Here is a 12,669-nt window from a genome sequence, read left to right as displayed (position 1 = left end):
AAAAAAAAAATAATATAAAAATGGGTACTTGTGCTATTATAAAGCTGTTTATTGTATAATATGCCAAAGTAAAATGCAACAGGTCCGGGTTAAGGGAAGGTCTGCGGGACCAAAGGAAAGTGTGAGATCCGGTAGGGATCTAAGAGTTGAGGTCTGGGAGACCGGGACGCCGACCATGACATGTAATTGAAAGAAGGAAAATGAATGGGAAGATGTGAGAAAGACAGCCGTCCTAGGTCAGGTCCCCGACGCCACGGACACCCCTGAAGAAGGAAAGGCGGGCGCCGGCAATGATCAGGTAGGTGAGTGGCCTCGATCATGGCGTACCGGATAGTGAAAGGTAACAGTAGGGGAGAGTAGGGGAAAGATACACGCCGTATAGAGAATACGGGTGTACCTTGCCCAATTTGAAAGACGTTGTCATGTGGCGTGCGCGCTGGTGAGTAGCAGTAGGCTGCTCAGAGCATAGTGCTCCCAGTATAGTTCGGCCCCCGCAGATAGTGGGCTTGGCTCAACTTCTGGTCCGACAACAGAATGTAGGTGTAGATTCAGAACGACGAAGGCAGGGATGACGATTGTCGAGGACGACAATGGACAAAGGAAGGGGGAGTGTAGGGAAGGTGACCTGACAGACGGACGGACTAGTCAGAGTGAAGAAAGATAGGTTTGCACAGTGTAGGTAGGAGACAGTGATTACAGTGGGGAAACAACTAGAAAAGTGTAGTGGACGTGCAGTACCTTGGGATGACCATTAGATGGCAGGGTGGAGTGTGAGTAAAGGACTTTACAGCAGCTTAGGGCTTTAGAAACCGTTGGTCATGGGGGGCGTGGTGACAGTTAGTGACAGTTTCAAGGAACCGGGGAAGTTATAAATTCTGAGGGAGGGTTCCAGAAGGTTCCAGTCCCCAGGGGGAGCTCAAGTGACAGGAGGACTACGACAGTCTGTGCACTCTGAGGAGAATCCAGACCAGGGGGACTGAGGAGAGAGAACGTCAGGGGGGTGGTCCTGACAGGAAAGGACCGCAGTTGAGACGAGGTACTGGGTGTAAGACACCGTATGTGACACGACGACTGAGCAGTAGAAGCGCTGTTGGTTAATGGGCCTAAGGCGGCCACAGTGACGGAACTGTCAGGAGCGTCGACAGTAAAGGAGGGGACGGTGTGTGCAGACACGTCTCCAGTGTACGGTGTGAGAAGCGGCTCTGGAAACGGAGGGCCGCGAGGTGTGCCGTCAGTCGGACGGCAAGTGAAGAAATAAACTTGGACCTGTTGCACCCAGAATCTGCCTCAATCGTGTCTCTGTTATCATCTCTGCGCGGTATAAAAGTAGGACCACCCCCCCCAGCTCGGCACCCCACTACCGACCCTACAGTCCTCTCAGTGATGACGATGTCCGTGTGTTGTCCTCTCAGTGATGACGATGCCTGTGTGTTGTCCTCTCTGTGATGACGATGCCCGTGTGTTGTCCTCTCAGTGATGACGATGCCTGTGTGTTGTCCTCTCTGTGATGACGATGCCTGTGTGTTGTCCTCTCTGTGATGACGATGCCTGTGTGTTAATACATTGAGGAACAGCCGACAGCACAAACAGAATTATTTAGGAGATGCACGCTTCCAGTCCAAAGACCCAAATGGACATAAAGGTTCCAAGCAAATAGTAAAGAGGAGCAGCATCCAATCCGGGTGAAAAATTGCTTACAAAATTTATTCTGCCATAGAAAACATACAACGTTTCGACCACAATGGTCTTTTTCAAGTATAGAAGTCTCCAGACTCCTCTCTTCTTCTCGTCCGACTACATGCACTCCCGACCCCATTCACTCACATCTCCTCCAGTCTCTCTCTCCAGTTGTCACAAACCACCTAACTACAATCTTTAATCTCTCCCTCTCCTCGGGCATTTTCCCATCCTCCTTCAAGCATGCCATCGTTACTCCATTACTAAAGAAACCCGCTCTCGACCCATCCTGCACAAACAACTACAGACCAGTCTCCAATCTCCCCTTTATCTCTGAACGTTTGGTGCGCCTAGTTTACTCCTGCCTTACCCATTACCTCTCCACTCACTCCATCCTAGACCCTTCACAGTCCGGCTTCCGCCCCCTACATTTGACTGAAACTGCACTCATCAAAGTGACCAATGACCTTCTGACAGCAAAACGTAACGGTGACCACTCTCTGCTCATTCTTCTTGACCTGTCTGCAGCTTTCGATACTGTTAACCACCATCTTCTTCTCTCTAGGCTCCAGTCACTAGGCATTAAGGACACTGCTCTCTCCTGGTTCTCTTCCTATCTCTCTGACCGCTTTTTCAGTGTTTTGTTGTCTGGCTCCACGTCATCTCCTCTTCCTCTCGCTGTCGGGGTACCTCAGGGCTCAGTCCTTGGCCCCCTTCTCTTCTCTCTCTACACGGCCCCAATTGGACAGACCATCAGCAGATTTGGCTTTCAGTACCATCTTTATGCTGATGACACACAACTATATACGTCATTCCCTGACCTTACCTCCGCTGTACTACAGAACGCCAGTGACTGTCTGTCCGCAGTCTCCAATATCATGTCCATTCTCTATCTGAAGCTCAACCTCTCCAAAACTGAACTTCCTCTGCTCCCACCATCTACTAACCTCCCTAAATCTGACATTTCCCTCCCCTTGGGTGGTACCACAATAACTCCCCGGCAGCAGGCGCGCTGTCTGGGTGTTATGTTTGACACCAATCTCTCCTTCACATTCCATATACAATCTCTTGCCCGCTCTTGCCGCTTACACCTAAAGAACATCTCTAGAATCCGCCGTTTTCTCACCATGGAAACAACAAAACCCCTCACTGTAGCATTGATAAACTCCCACCTGGATTACTGCAACGCTCTATTAATTGGCCTCCCCGTCACTCGACTATCCCCTCTCCAGTCCTTACTTAAGGCAGCAGCCAGGGTCGTCCATCTGACTAATCGGTACTCGGACATGTCCGCTCTTCGTCAGTCATTACACTGGCTGCCCATTCATTATAGGATCCAATTCAAAGTACTTGTTCTCACCCACAAAGCTCTCCACGGTGCGGCACCCTCCTACATCTCCTCCCTCATTTCTGTCTATCGACCTAGCCGATCGCTGCGCTCTGCAAACGACTTTCGACTAACCTCTGCACTAATCCGCACCTCCCACTCCCGACTCCAAGACTTCTCCCGTGCTGCTCCAATCCTCTGGAATGCTCTACCCCAAGAAATTAGGACTAACCACAATTTGCATAGTTTTAGGCGCTCTCTCAAAACACATTTGTTCAGAGTGGCCTTTCACATTCACTAATAAAAGTCATTCTATGCGTAAGTGTGCGAGTATAGCCCATTCACCATCTCCATCCATCCCTCACTCCCTCAAGATGGCTGCACCTTCATTGTAAATATACAATTGTATATACACACCTGTACTCTGTATCTCCCCCACCTCATTGTAGATTGTAAGCTCTCACGAGCAGGGTCGTCTTATTTCTTCTTATTTTGCTTTAATTATTGTATTGATAACGTTGTTACTTTGGCTTGTGTTTTGAAACTGTTAAACTGTAAAGCGCTGTGGAATATGTTGGCGCTATATAAATAAAGATTATTATTATTACTATGATACTTGTGTGTTTTCTCCTAGGTGATGCTGATGCCTGGGTGTTGTTGTTTAGGTGATGGTCATGCCTAGGTGTTGATATCTGTTGATGCTTGTCACTGAGTGTTGTTTTCTTGGTGAATGATGATATTGTGTGTCCTATCCTAGGTGATGCTGATGCCTGTGTGTCGTTGTGTGTCGTCTTTAGGTGATGACCATGCCTTTGTTTTGTTGTTCTTGTTCTCTTAGTGTTGATATTTGTAGATATTTGTCACTGCGTGTTGTTTTCTTGGTGAATGATTAAACTTGTGTGTTTTCTCCTAGGTGATGCTGATGCCTGTTTGTTGTTGTTTAGGTGATGACTATGCCTAGGTGTTGATGTCCGTTGATGCTTGTTTTCTCCTAGGTGATGCTGATGCCTGTGTGTTGTTGTTTAGGTGATGACCATGCCTAGGTGTTGATGTCCGTTGATGCTTGTTTTCTCCTAGGTGATGCTGATGCCTGTGTGTTGTTGTTTAGGTGATGACTATGCCTAGGTGTTGATGTCCGTTGATGCTTGTTTTCTCCTAGGTGATGCTGATGCCTGTGTGTTGTTGTTTAGGTGATGACTATGCCTAGGTGTTGATGCTTGTTTTCTCCTAGGTGATGCTGATGCCTGTGTGTTGTTGTTTAGGTGATGACCATGCCTAGGTGTTGATGTCCGTTGATGCTTGTTTTCTCCTAGGTGATGCTGATGCCTGTGTGTTGTTGTTTAGGTGATGACTATGCCTAGGTGTTGATGTCCGTTGATGCTTGTTTTCTCCTAGGTGATGCTGATGCCTGTGTGTTGTTGTTTAGGTGATGACCATGCCTAGGTGTTGATGTCCGTTGATGCTTGTCACTGAGTGTTGTTTTCTTGGTGTGTTGATGATACTTGTGTGTTCTCTTCTAGGTGAATAATCTTGACTATAACATGGTTTATCTTTTGGTGATGACAATGTTTTATCTTCTAGGTGATGATGATCTGTTTGTGAATCCGTCCTCCTTGGTTCGATATATAAATGAGAATGTGTCGTCTCCGTTCCAGCTGCACGGGGCCCTACAGAGGCACTCTGTAGTCCTTCGATACTCCAAATACAAAATCTCCTATACCTTGTTCCCCAACGTGAAATATCCTTACTTCCTTTCGGGTGGAGGCTTCCTCTTCCAGGCATCTTTGGTCCGGTCGCTATATCAGACCTCCCTGTGGCTTCCTGTCTTTCCACTGGATGATATTTATTTAGGCTTCTTGTGTTTGGCTGCAAATCTCACTCTCCACCATAACAATCTCTTTTATGTTTTTGGCCTGAAATTTGACCCTTGTGACTTCCAGCGAGCTCTTCTGGTGCACGGCGTGGAGTCCGAGTACCTGCTACAAATCTGGAGTCAGGTCCAAGAAGCGCACTGCCTGACCGGATCCAACATCTAGTGATGGAGTCAGTCGGAAAGGTGAAGCAATAAGACAGATGACTGGAAATCTATTTATTGAAGCTGAGAGCGCAGACCCTGCACGTTAGTGCTCATATCAGAGCTCATGGATCACCATAGGACGTGTTTATCTCCGCAGGTCACAGGATGGTCTCGCTCAATGCTGCATAGACTTGTCTTTAGGACTCGTGAACTAAGGCTGGAAGCTTGGAAACAATAAAGTATTTGGGTTTTATCTGTCTTCTGTGTTGAGTTTTATGCGTAAAATATTAATTGGACAAGAAGGTTTATTTATTCCAAACTCCATTTCCACTGCACTATGTATCAATGAATCAAGGATTTCTATGGTGGTTTGATGTTTTTACAGTCTGACACTGAATGTACCTGAGTGTACATTACACTACTGAATAGGATAAATTTGGTCTTAGGTGGGGAGACCCCCATCCCACCCGGGCAGCTTCATGTTGTATGTTTTTAGGTACATCCCTAAAAAAATAGAAATTTCAAACTACTGAAGAATCACTCTGTTTTCAGTAACTACCATGCCATTTCTGTAATAATTTTCACATAAAACTATATGGTTAAATTTACCCTTTATAATTCATATTGACCAAGAGAATGGGGAAGGAGCAGAGAGAGAGAGGCAGAGGGACACATAGACAGGAGTTGCTGCATCCAGTAAGTATTTTATCTCACCCCTGTGATGGATTCACAGCTACACTACTTAATAGTGCTTCTAATAGGTGTTTTATCTCATTCCAGTGCTGGGTTCACAGCTACAGTTCATAATACTTCTGTACAATGTCCCTCATGCTGTTTCTAGTAAGTGTTTTATCTCAGCTCAGTTATGGATTCACAGCTACAGTTCATAATACTCCTATACAAATGTCCTCCCTGCTGCTTCTATGAAATGTTTTATCTCACCCCAGTGCTGGATTCACCGTTCATAACACTCCTGTCATGCCATTCTGTCTGTAAATGGTTGTCGGCGTGGCAATGCATGTCTTAACTTTAACCCTTTGCTCCTTTCCCCCTAATTGAGCTGGGATACCGTTGGCTGTTACCTGTATGGAGCCTGCTCAGTTCTCTGCTCTGCTGCTTAGCCATGCATGTGTTGTTAGGTCTTTGCTCTGCTGCATGATCATCCGCATGTGCGGTCCCTGGTTGCCGCTGTGGAAGCTGTCCACGGGTTGTGAGGTCATTTGCAGCTGGTGCATGACTTTCCACATGTGTCTAGATGTGCAGCCACTGCCAGGTGCCCTGAGCCTCAGTTCCTGCACTGATTGTGCTGCAATGGTTTCTGTTTGTGCTTAGGGCGTGCACGGCCACACCTCCCCTGATTTTATCAGGGTTAGTGTGTGTACTTGAAATGCTGTCCCCAGCCAATGGCTGAGGGGTAGCTCCTATATAAAGTTACCATGCCCTATGGGCAGGGCCTAAGCTACTCACAAAGCTCCTGAACTTTCCTATGTGTGTTTTGTGTTCCCGAACCTCTCCCGTCTATGTTTTGGTACCAAAGTCCTTGCCTTGATTCCTGTTTGTCCTGTTCCTGCACCTGTCCTGGAGGTTGTGTATCCAGGCCTGAATCCTTTATCCTGTACCTGTCCTGTACCTGACCCTGTCTGAACTGTGTCTGCTGTGTTATGTTCCTGGAATCCCTCTGTGTCTGGAGGCTCGCACCCAGTGACTCTGAGTCTCTTGTAACTGGTGTTCCTGCTACTACTCTGTGCTCTGACTACCATGCGGTGCTAGCTCCATGCAGGCCCAGCAATCCTGCAGTTCTAGCACCATCATGCTTGAGTTCCTTCCTAGGGCCGATGCCCGGAGCCTGACGACCGCAGTCTGGAACCTGATGACCGCTGCCTGGAGCCTGATGACCGCAGTGGTGCCTCTAGGTTGTGCTGGATATCCAGAACCGCACGACTCCTGTCTGATGTTTGCCGGTGACTGATGACCTGTCTGCATTCTGATGTCCCACTTATGTGTGCCTCGGTGATCCGTTGGTGCCTTGGTGTCCACTGGGTTGTACCCTTCTGGGAGGTGTGGAATCGGGAGCCTGGCAGTCATATTTGATTTATGTACTTTGTGACTTTACTTTAGTAAACTTTACGTTCTCTATACCTGAAGTTGTGCGGTGTAATCAAGTCCTACATGTCTTCTCCTTGTTCACATGCTCAGCTGCCACAGAATCCCAGTCGCTGCCCATTTCTGGTTCAGGATAGGTCTGGGTCCCCCTCTGCGATATGGAGGGTCCATATTGAGTCCCCAGGGGACGCATGCCCCACGCCGTCGTGGTCGGTCGGTGTGGGGGCATTCTTGGGCTGGACTGCGGCTGCAGTTAATCATGACAACTCCTATACAAATGTCCCCCATGGTGCTTCTAGTAAGTCTTACTCATCACTACTTGGTGCTTGCCCAAGCATCGCAGTGCTCGCGATGCTCGGAGCTCGCCGAGTATTTCCGGGGTTGCTCGGCGGGAGTTCGGGTCCCCGCCCTGCAGGTTTGGTGCTCTTTAGAGCACCAAACAACATGCAAGGATTGTCTGTCACACACTGTAATGCCGCAGTCATGTTGGTTGTGGCATTACAGTGATTGGCTGGCCGCACAGCATTAGCTGGTCTATTGTAGACAAGACGCCGCCATGCTCGTCACAGCTCCGGACTCAGGTAGTGTAGGGAGAGTTGCTGCTGAGAAAGGGAGAGATTTGCAATTTTATTAGTTAGTATGGGTATACCATCTGTAATACACAAATTCATCTCAACCAACAGTCCTTCTGAGGACTAATCAAGGTGTCTATAGATATCAGTGCTAGGCAGGCAGGCAGTGTAGATGGCTAGATTATTATTATTTATTTATATAGCGCCATTGATTCCATGGTGCTGAACATTAGAAGGGGTTACATACAAATTACAGATATCACTTACAGTAAACAAAACTAACACTGATACAGAGGGTGAGGACCCAGCCCTTGCGGGCTTACATTCTGAAGGATTATGGGGAAGGAGACAGTAGGTCGGGGGTTGCAGTAGCTCCAAAGGTGTTGAGGTGGCCAGGTGGTCATTACAGGGTGTAAGCTTTTTTGTAGAGATGGGTTTTCAGATTCCGCTTGAAGGATTCAACTGAGGTGAATAACCGGACGTGCTGGGGCACCGAATTCCCGATAATGGGCGATAATCGGGAGAAGTCTTGGAAGCGATTGGGAGAGGAGCGAATAAGCGTGGAGGAGAGAAGGAGGTCTTGGGAGGACCGGAGATTATGTGAGGGAAGATATTGAGAGATTAGTTCAGAAATATATGGAGAAGAAAGGTTATGGATGGCTGTGTAGGTCAGTGTTAGTAGTTTAAACTGGATACGCTGGGAAATTGAGATCCAGTGAAGGGAGTTCCAAAGAGGGGAAGCAGGAGTGTAGCGAACAGAGAGATTTGTCGGGTAGCAGAGTTAAGGACGGACTGGAGGGGTGCGAGAGTGTTAGAAGGTAGGCCACAGAGGAGGATGTTGCAGTAGTCGAGGTGGGTGATGATTAGGGTATGCACAAGCATTTTGGCAGGCTGAGGGTTGAGGAAAAGGACGGATTCTGGAAATATTTTTGAGCTGGAGGCAACAGGGGGTGGCGAGAGCTTGGATGTGCTGTTTGAAGGACAGGGTAGAGTCAAGGGTTACTCCGAGGCAGCAGATTACCGGGACAGGGGAAGGTGTGGATTCACTTATTGTGATCGATAGATCCGGTAGGGAAGGTATGCAACATGGAGGAAAGATAATTAGTTCAGATTTGTCCAATTGAGTTTGAGGAAGCAAGAGGAGAAGAAGGAGGATATGGCTTATAGACACTCTGGGATTCTGGAAAGCAGAGAAGCGACATGTGGGCCAGATAGGTAGATCTGAGTGTCATCAGCATATAGATGGTACTGGAAGCCATAGGACTTTATGAGTTGTTCCAGGCCAAGGGTATAGATTGAGAAGAGAAGGGGTCCTAGGACAGAGCCTTGAGGGACACCAACAGAGAGCAGGCGAGATTAAGAGGTAGTATGGGAGAAGGAAACGCTAAATGTGCGGTTGGTAAGGTATTAGGAGATCCAGGACAGGGCAAGGTCTTTGACATCAAAGGAGGAGAGGATCTGTAGTAGGAGGCAGGGGGCAACTGTGTCAAAGGCAGAGGACAGGTCTAGAAGGAGGAGTACAGAGAATTGTCTGTTAGCTTTGGCTGTAAGTAAGTCATTCGTAAGTTTGGTCAGGGAAGTCTCAGTAGAATGGTGGGGACGGAAGCCAGATTGTACAGTAGGTTGCAAAGAACGAGTTAGATGCAAGGTGAAAGGAAAGTTCAGCGTGGACGTGCTGCTCAAGGAGATTGGAAGCAAATGGGAGCAAAGATATGGGGCAATAGCTGGACATAGCGCTCGGGTCGAGGAATGGCTTTTTGAGGATAGGCGTGATTGTGGCATGTTTCAAAGCACAGGGGAAGGTACCAGTTAGTGATAGATTGAAGAGATGGGTTAGGGATGGGATTAGTGTAGAGTTGAGGTTGGGGAGGAGGTGGGATGGGGTCAAGTGCACAAGTGGTGAGGTGTGATTTGCAGAGAAGATGAGCAAGCTCTCCAGTTATTTTGGAGAGGGAAGTTAATAATAATAATAATAATCTTTATTTATATAGCGCCAACATATTCTGCAGCGCTTTACAGTTTAACAGTTTCAAAACACAAGTCATAAGTAACAACATTAACAATACAATAATTAAAGCAAAATAAGCCGCCCCTGCTCGTGAGAGCTTACAATCTACAATGAGGTGAGGGAGATACAGAGTACAGGTGTGTATTTACAATTGTGTATTTACAATGAAGGTCCAGCTATCTTGAGGGAATGAAGGATGGATGGAGATAGTGAATGGGCTACGCAGGTACACTTACACAGAGAATGACTTTGAACGTGATAGGCCGCTCTGAACAAGTGTGTTTTGAGGGAGCGCCTAAAACTATGCAAATTGTGGATAGTCCTGATTTCTTGGGGTAGAGCATTCCAGAGGATAGGAGCAGCATGGGAGAAGTCTTGGAGTCGGGAGTGGGAGGTACGGATTAGTGCAGAGGTTAGTCGAAAGTCGTTTGCAGAAGGCAGCGATTGGCTAGGCCGATAGACAGAAATGAGGGAAGAGATATAAGGGGGTGCCGCACTGTGGAGAGCTTTGTGGGTGAGAACAAGTACTTTGAATTGGATCCTATAATGAATGGGCAGCCAATGTAAGGACTGGCGAAGAGCGGACGCGTCCGAGTACCGATTAGCCAAATGGACGATCCTGGCTGCTGCATTAAGTATGGACTGGAGAGGGGATAGTCGAGTGACGGGGAGGCCAATTAATAGAGTGTTGCAGTAATCCAGGCGGGAGTGGATCAATGCAACAGTGAGGGTTTTTGTTGTTTCCATAGTGGGAAAAGGGCGGATTCTAGAGATGTTCTTTAGGTGTAAGCGGCAAGAGTGGGCAAGAGATTGTATATGGGTTGTGAAGGAGAGATTGGTGTCAAACATAACACCCAGACAGCGCGCCTGCTGCCGGGGTGTTATTGTGGTACCACCCACGGAGAGGGAAATGTCAGATTTAGGGAGGTCAGTAGACGGCGGGAGCAGAAGAAGTTCAGTTTTAGAGAGGTTGAGTTTCAGATAGAGAGTGGACATGATATTGGAGACTGCGGACAAACAGTCACTGGCGTTCTGTAGTAAAGCGGGGGTAAGGTCGGGGGAAGACGTGTATAGTTGTGTGTCATCAGCATAAAGATGGTACTGAAAGCCAAATCTGCTGATGGTCTGTCCAATTGGGGCCGTGTAGAGAGAGAAGAGAAGGGGGCCAAGGACTGAGCCCTGAGGTACCTCGACAGCAAGAGGAAGAGGAGATGACGTGGAGCCAGAGAACAAAACACTGAAGGAGCGGTCAGAGAGATAGGAAGAGAACCAGGAGAGTGCAGTGTCCTTATTGCCTAGTGACTGGAGCCTAGAGAGTAGGAGATGGTGGTCAACAGTATCGAAAGCTGCAGATAGGTCAAGAAGAATGAGCAGAGAGTGGTCACCGTTACGTTTTGCTGTCAGAAAGTCATTGGTCACTTTGATGAGTGCAGTTTCAGTCGAATGTAGGGGGCAGAAGCCGGACTGTGAAGGGTCTAGAAGGGAGTGAGTGGAGAGGTAACGGGTAAGGCGGGAGTAAACTAGGCGTTCCAAAAGTTTAGAGATGAAGGGGAGATTGGAGACTGGTCTGTAGTTGTTTGTGCAGGATGGGTCGAGAGCAGGTTTCTTTAGTAATGGAGTAACAATGGCGTGTTTGAAGGAGGATGGGAAAATGCCCGAGGAGAGGGAGAGATTAAAGATTGTAGTTAGGTGGGTTGTGACGACTGGAGAGAGAGACTGGAGGAGATGTGAGGGCATGGGGTCGGTAGTGCATGTAGTCGGACGAGAAGACGAGAGGAGTCCGGAGACTTCTTCTGTGATGGGATCAAATGTGGAAAGTGAGCCAGGGGAGATGCAGGAAGGGATGGGAGTCACAGCACTTGGTGGTTGGGAGCAGATTTCTTGACGGATATTATCTATTTTTTCTGTAAAGTGGGAGGCCAGGTCATCAGCACAAATGTCTGTGAGAGGGGCTTGTGCTTTTGGCCTGAGGAGGGAGTGAAAAGTGTCAAAAAGTTTCTTGGGGTTGTTGGCTAGTGAGGAGATCAGGGTGGTGAAGTAGGTCTGTTTGGTGAGGTGAAGGGCAGCGTTATAGGTTCTTAACATAAATTTGAGATGGATGAAGTCTTCTGGTGTGCGGGTTTTTCTCCATAGGCGTTCAGCACTCCTGGAGCATCGCTGGAGAAGTTGAGTTTGCAATGTGAGCCAGGGCTGTTTTACTCTGTGTTTGGAGGTTCTGAGGGTGAGGGGAGCTACTTGGTCAAGGGTGCTTCTAAGAGTGTCATTGTAGTGATGAACAGCCAGATTAGGACAGGAAAGAGAGGAGATTGGGGACAGTGATGAGTGTAGGGAATCTGAAAGTGTCTGAGGTTTAATAGCTTGTAGATTTCTGACTGTGTGGTAGGTAGGAGTGAGCTGGGGTGGGCGAGGATTTGTGAGCATGAAGGAGAGAATGTTGTGGTCAGAGAGTGGAAGCGGTGAGTTATTTAGGTGGGAGATTGAACAGAGCCAGCAGAAGACCAGATCAAGGGTGTTACCGTCCTTATGTGTCTCAGAGATTGAAAGCTGTGAGAGGCCTAGAGAGGTGGTTAGTGATAGAACCTGGGATGCAGATGTGGGAGTAGGGCTGTTAATGGGGATGTTGAAGTCTCCCAGGATGAGGGTTGGTAGTTCTGAGGACATGAAGTGTTGCAGCCAGGCTGAAAAGTGGTCAAGGAAGTGGGTGGGTGAGCCTGGGGGCCAGTATATGACCGCTACCCTCAGGGAGAGGGGACGGAAAAGCCTGATGGTGTGGACCTCAAAAGAAGGGAATAAGAGTGATGGAACTAGGGGGATGACCTGGAAAGTGCATTGTGGGGACAGGAGTATGCCGACTCCACCGCCAGGTCTGTTTGTGGGTCTCGGGGAGTGAGAGAATTGTAAGCCACCATCGGAAATGGCAGCAGGAGAGACAGTGTCAGAATCCTGAATCCAGGTTTCAGTGAGG

At 48.0% G+C, this 12,669-nt stretch overlaps 1 protein-coding gene across 2 annotated transcripts in view; it reads left to right on the top strand.

Moving 5' to 3' along the window:
- LOC141075454 (beta-1,3-galactosyltransferase 5-like) overlaps positions 1 to 5,279 on the top strand; it is a 132,807-nt gene extending 127,528 nt beyond the window's left edge. For both annotated transcript variants that reach the window (XM_073562517.1, XM_073562518.1), the window contains exon 3: positions 4,586 to 5,279. In XM_073562517.1, the coding sequence (XP_073418618.1) occupies positions 4,586 to 5,040 (455 nt within the window). In that variant the 3' untranslated portion in view covers positions 5,041 to 5,279. The remainder of the gene's footprint in view (positions 1 to 4,585) is intronic.
- Positions 5,280 to 12,669: the final 7,390 nt, after the last annotated feature.

This window comes from Dendrobates tinctorius, unplaced genomic scaffold (assembly GCF_039654945.1).
Source record: "Dendrobates tinctorius isolate UK_male_01 unplaced genomic scaffold, ASM3965494v1 ptg000356l, whole genome shotgun sequence".
In the NCBI taxonomy this organism is placed as follows: domain Eukaryota; kingdom Metazoa; phylum Chordata; class Amphibia; order Anura; family Dendrobatidae; genus Dendrobates; species Dendrobates tinctorius.
Note: the sequence above shows the minus strand (reverse complement) of the source record. Positions and strands in the feature narration are given on the sequence as shown.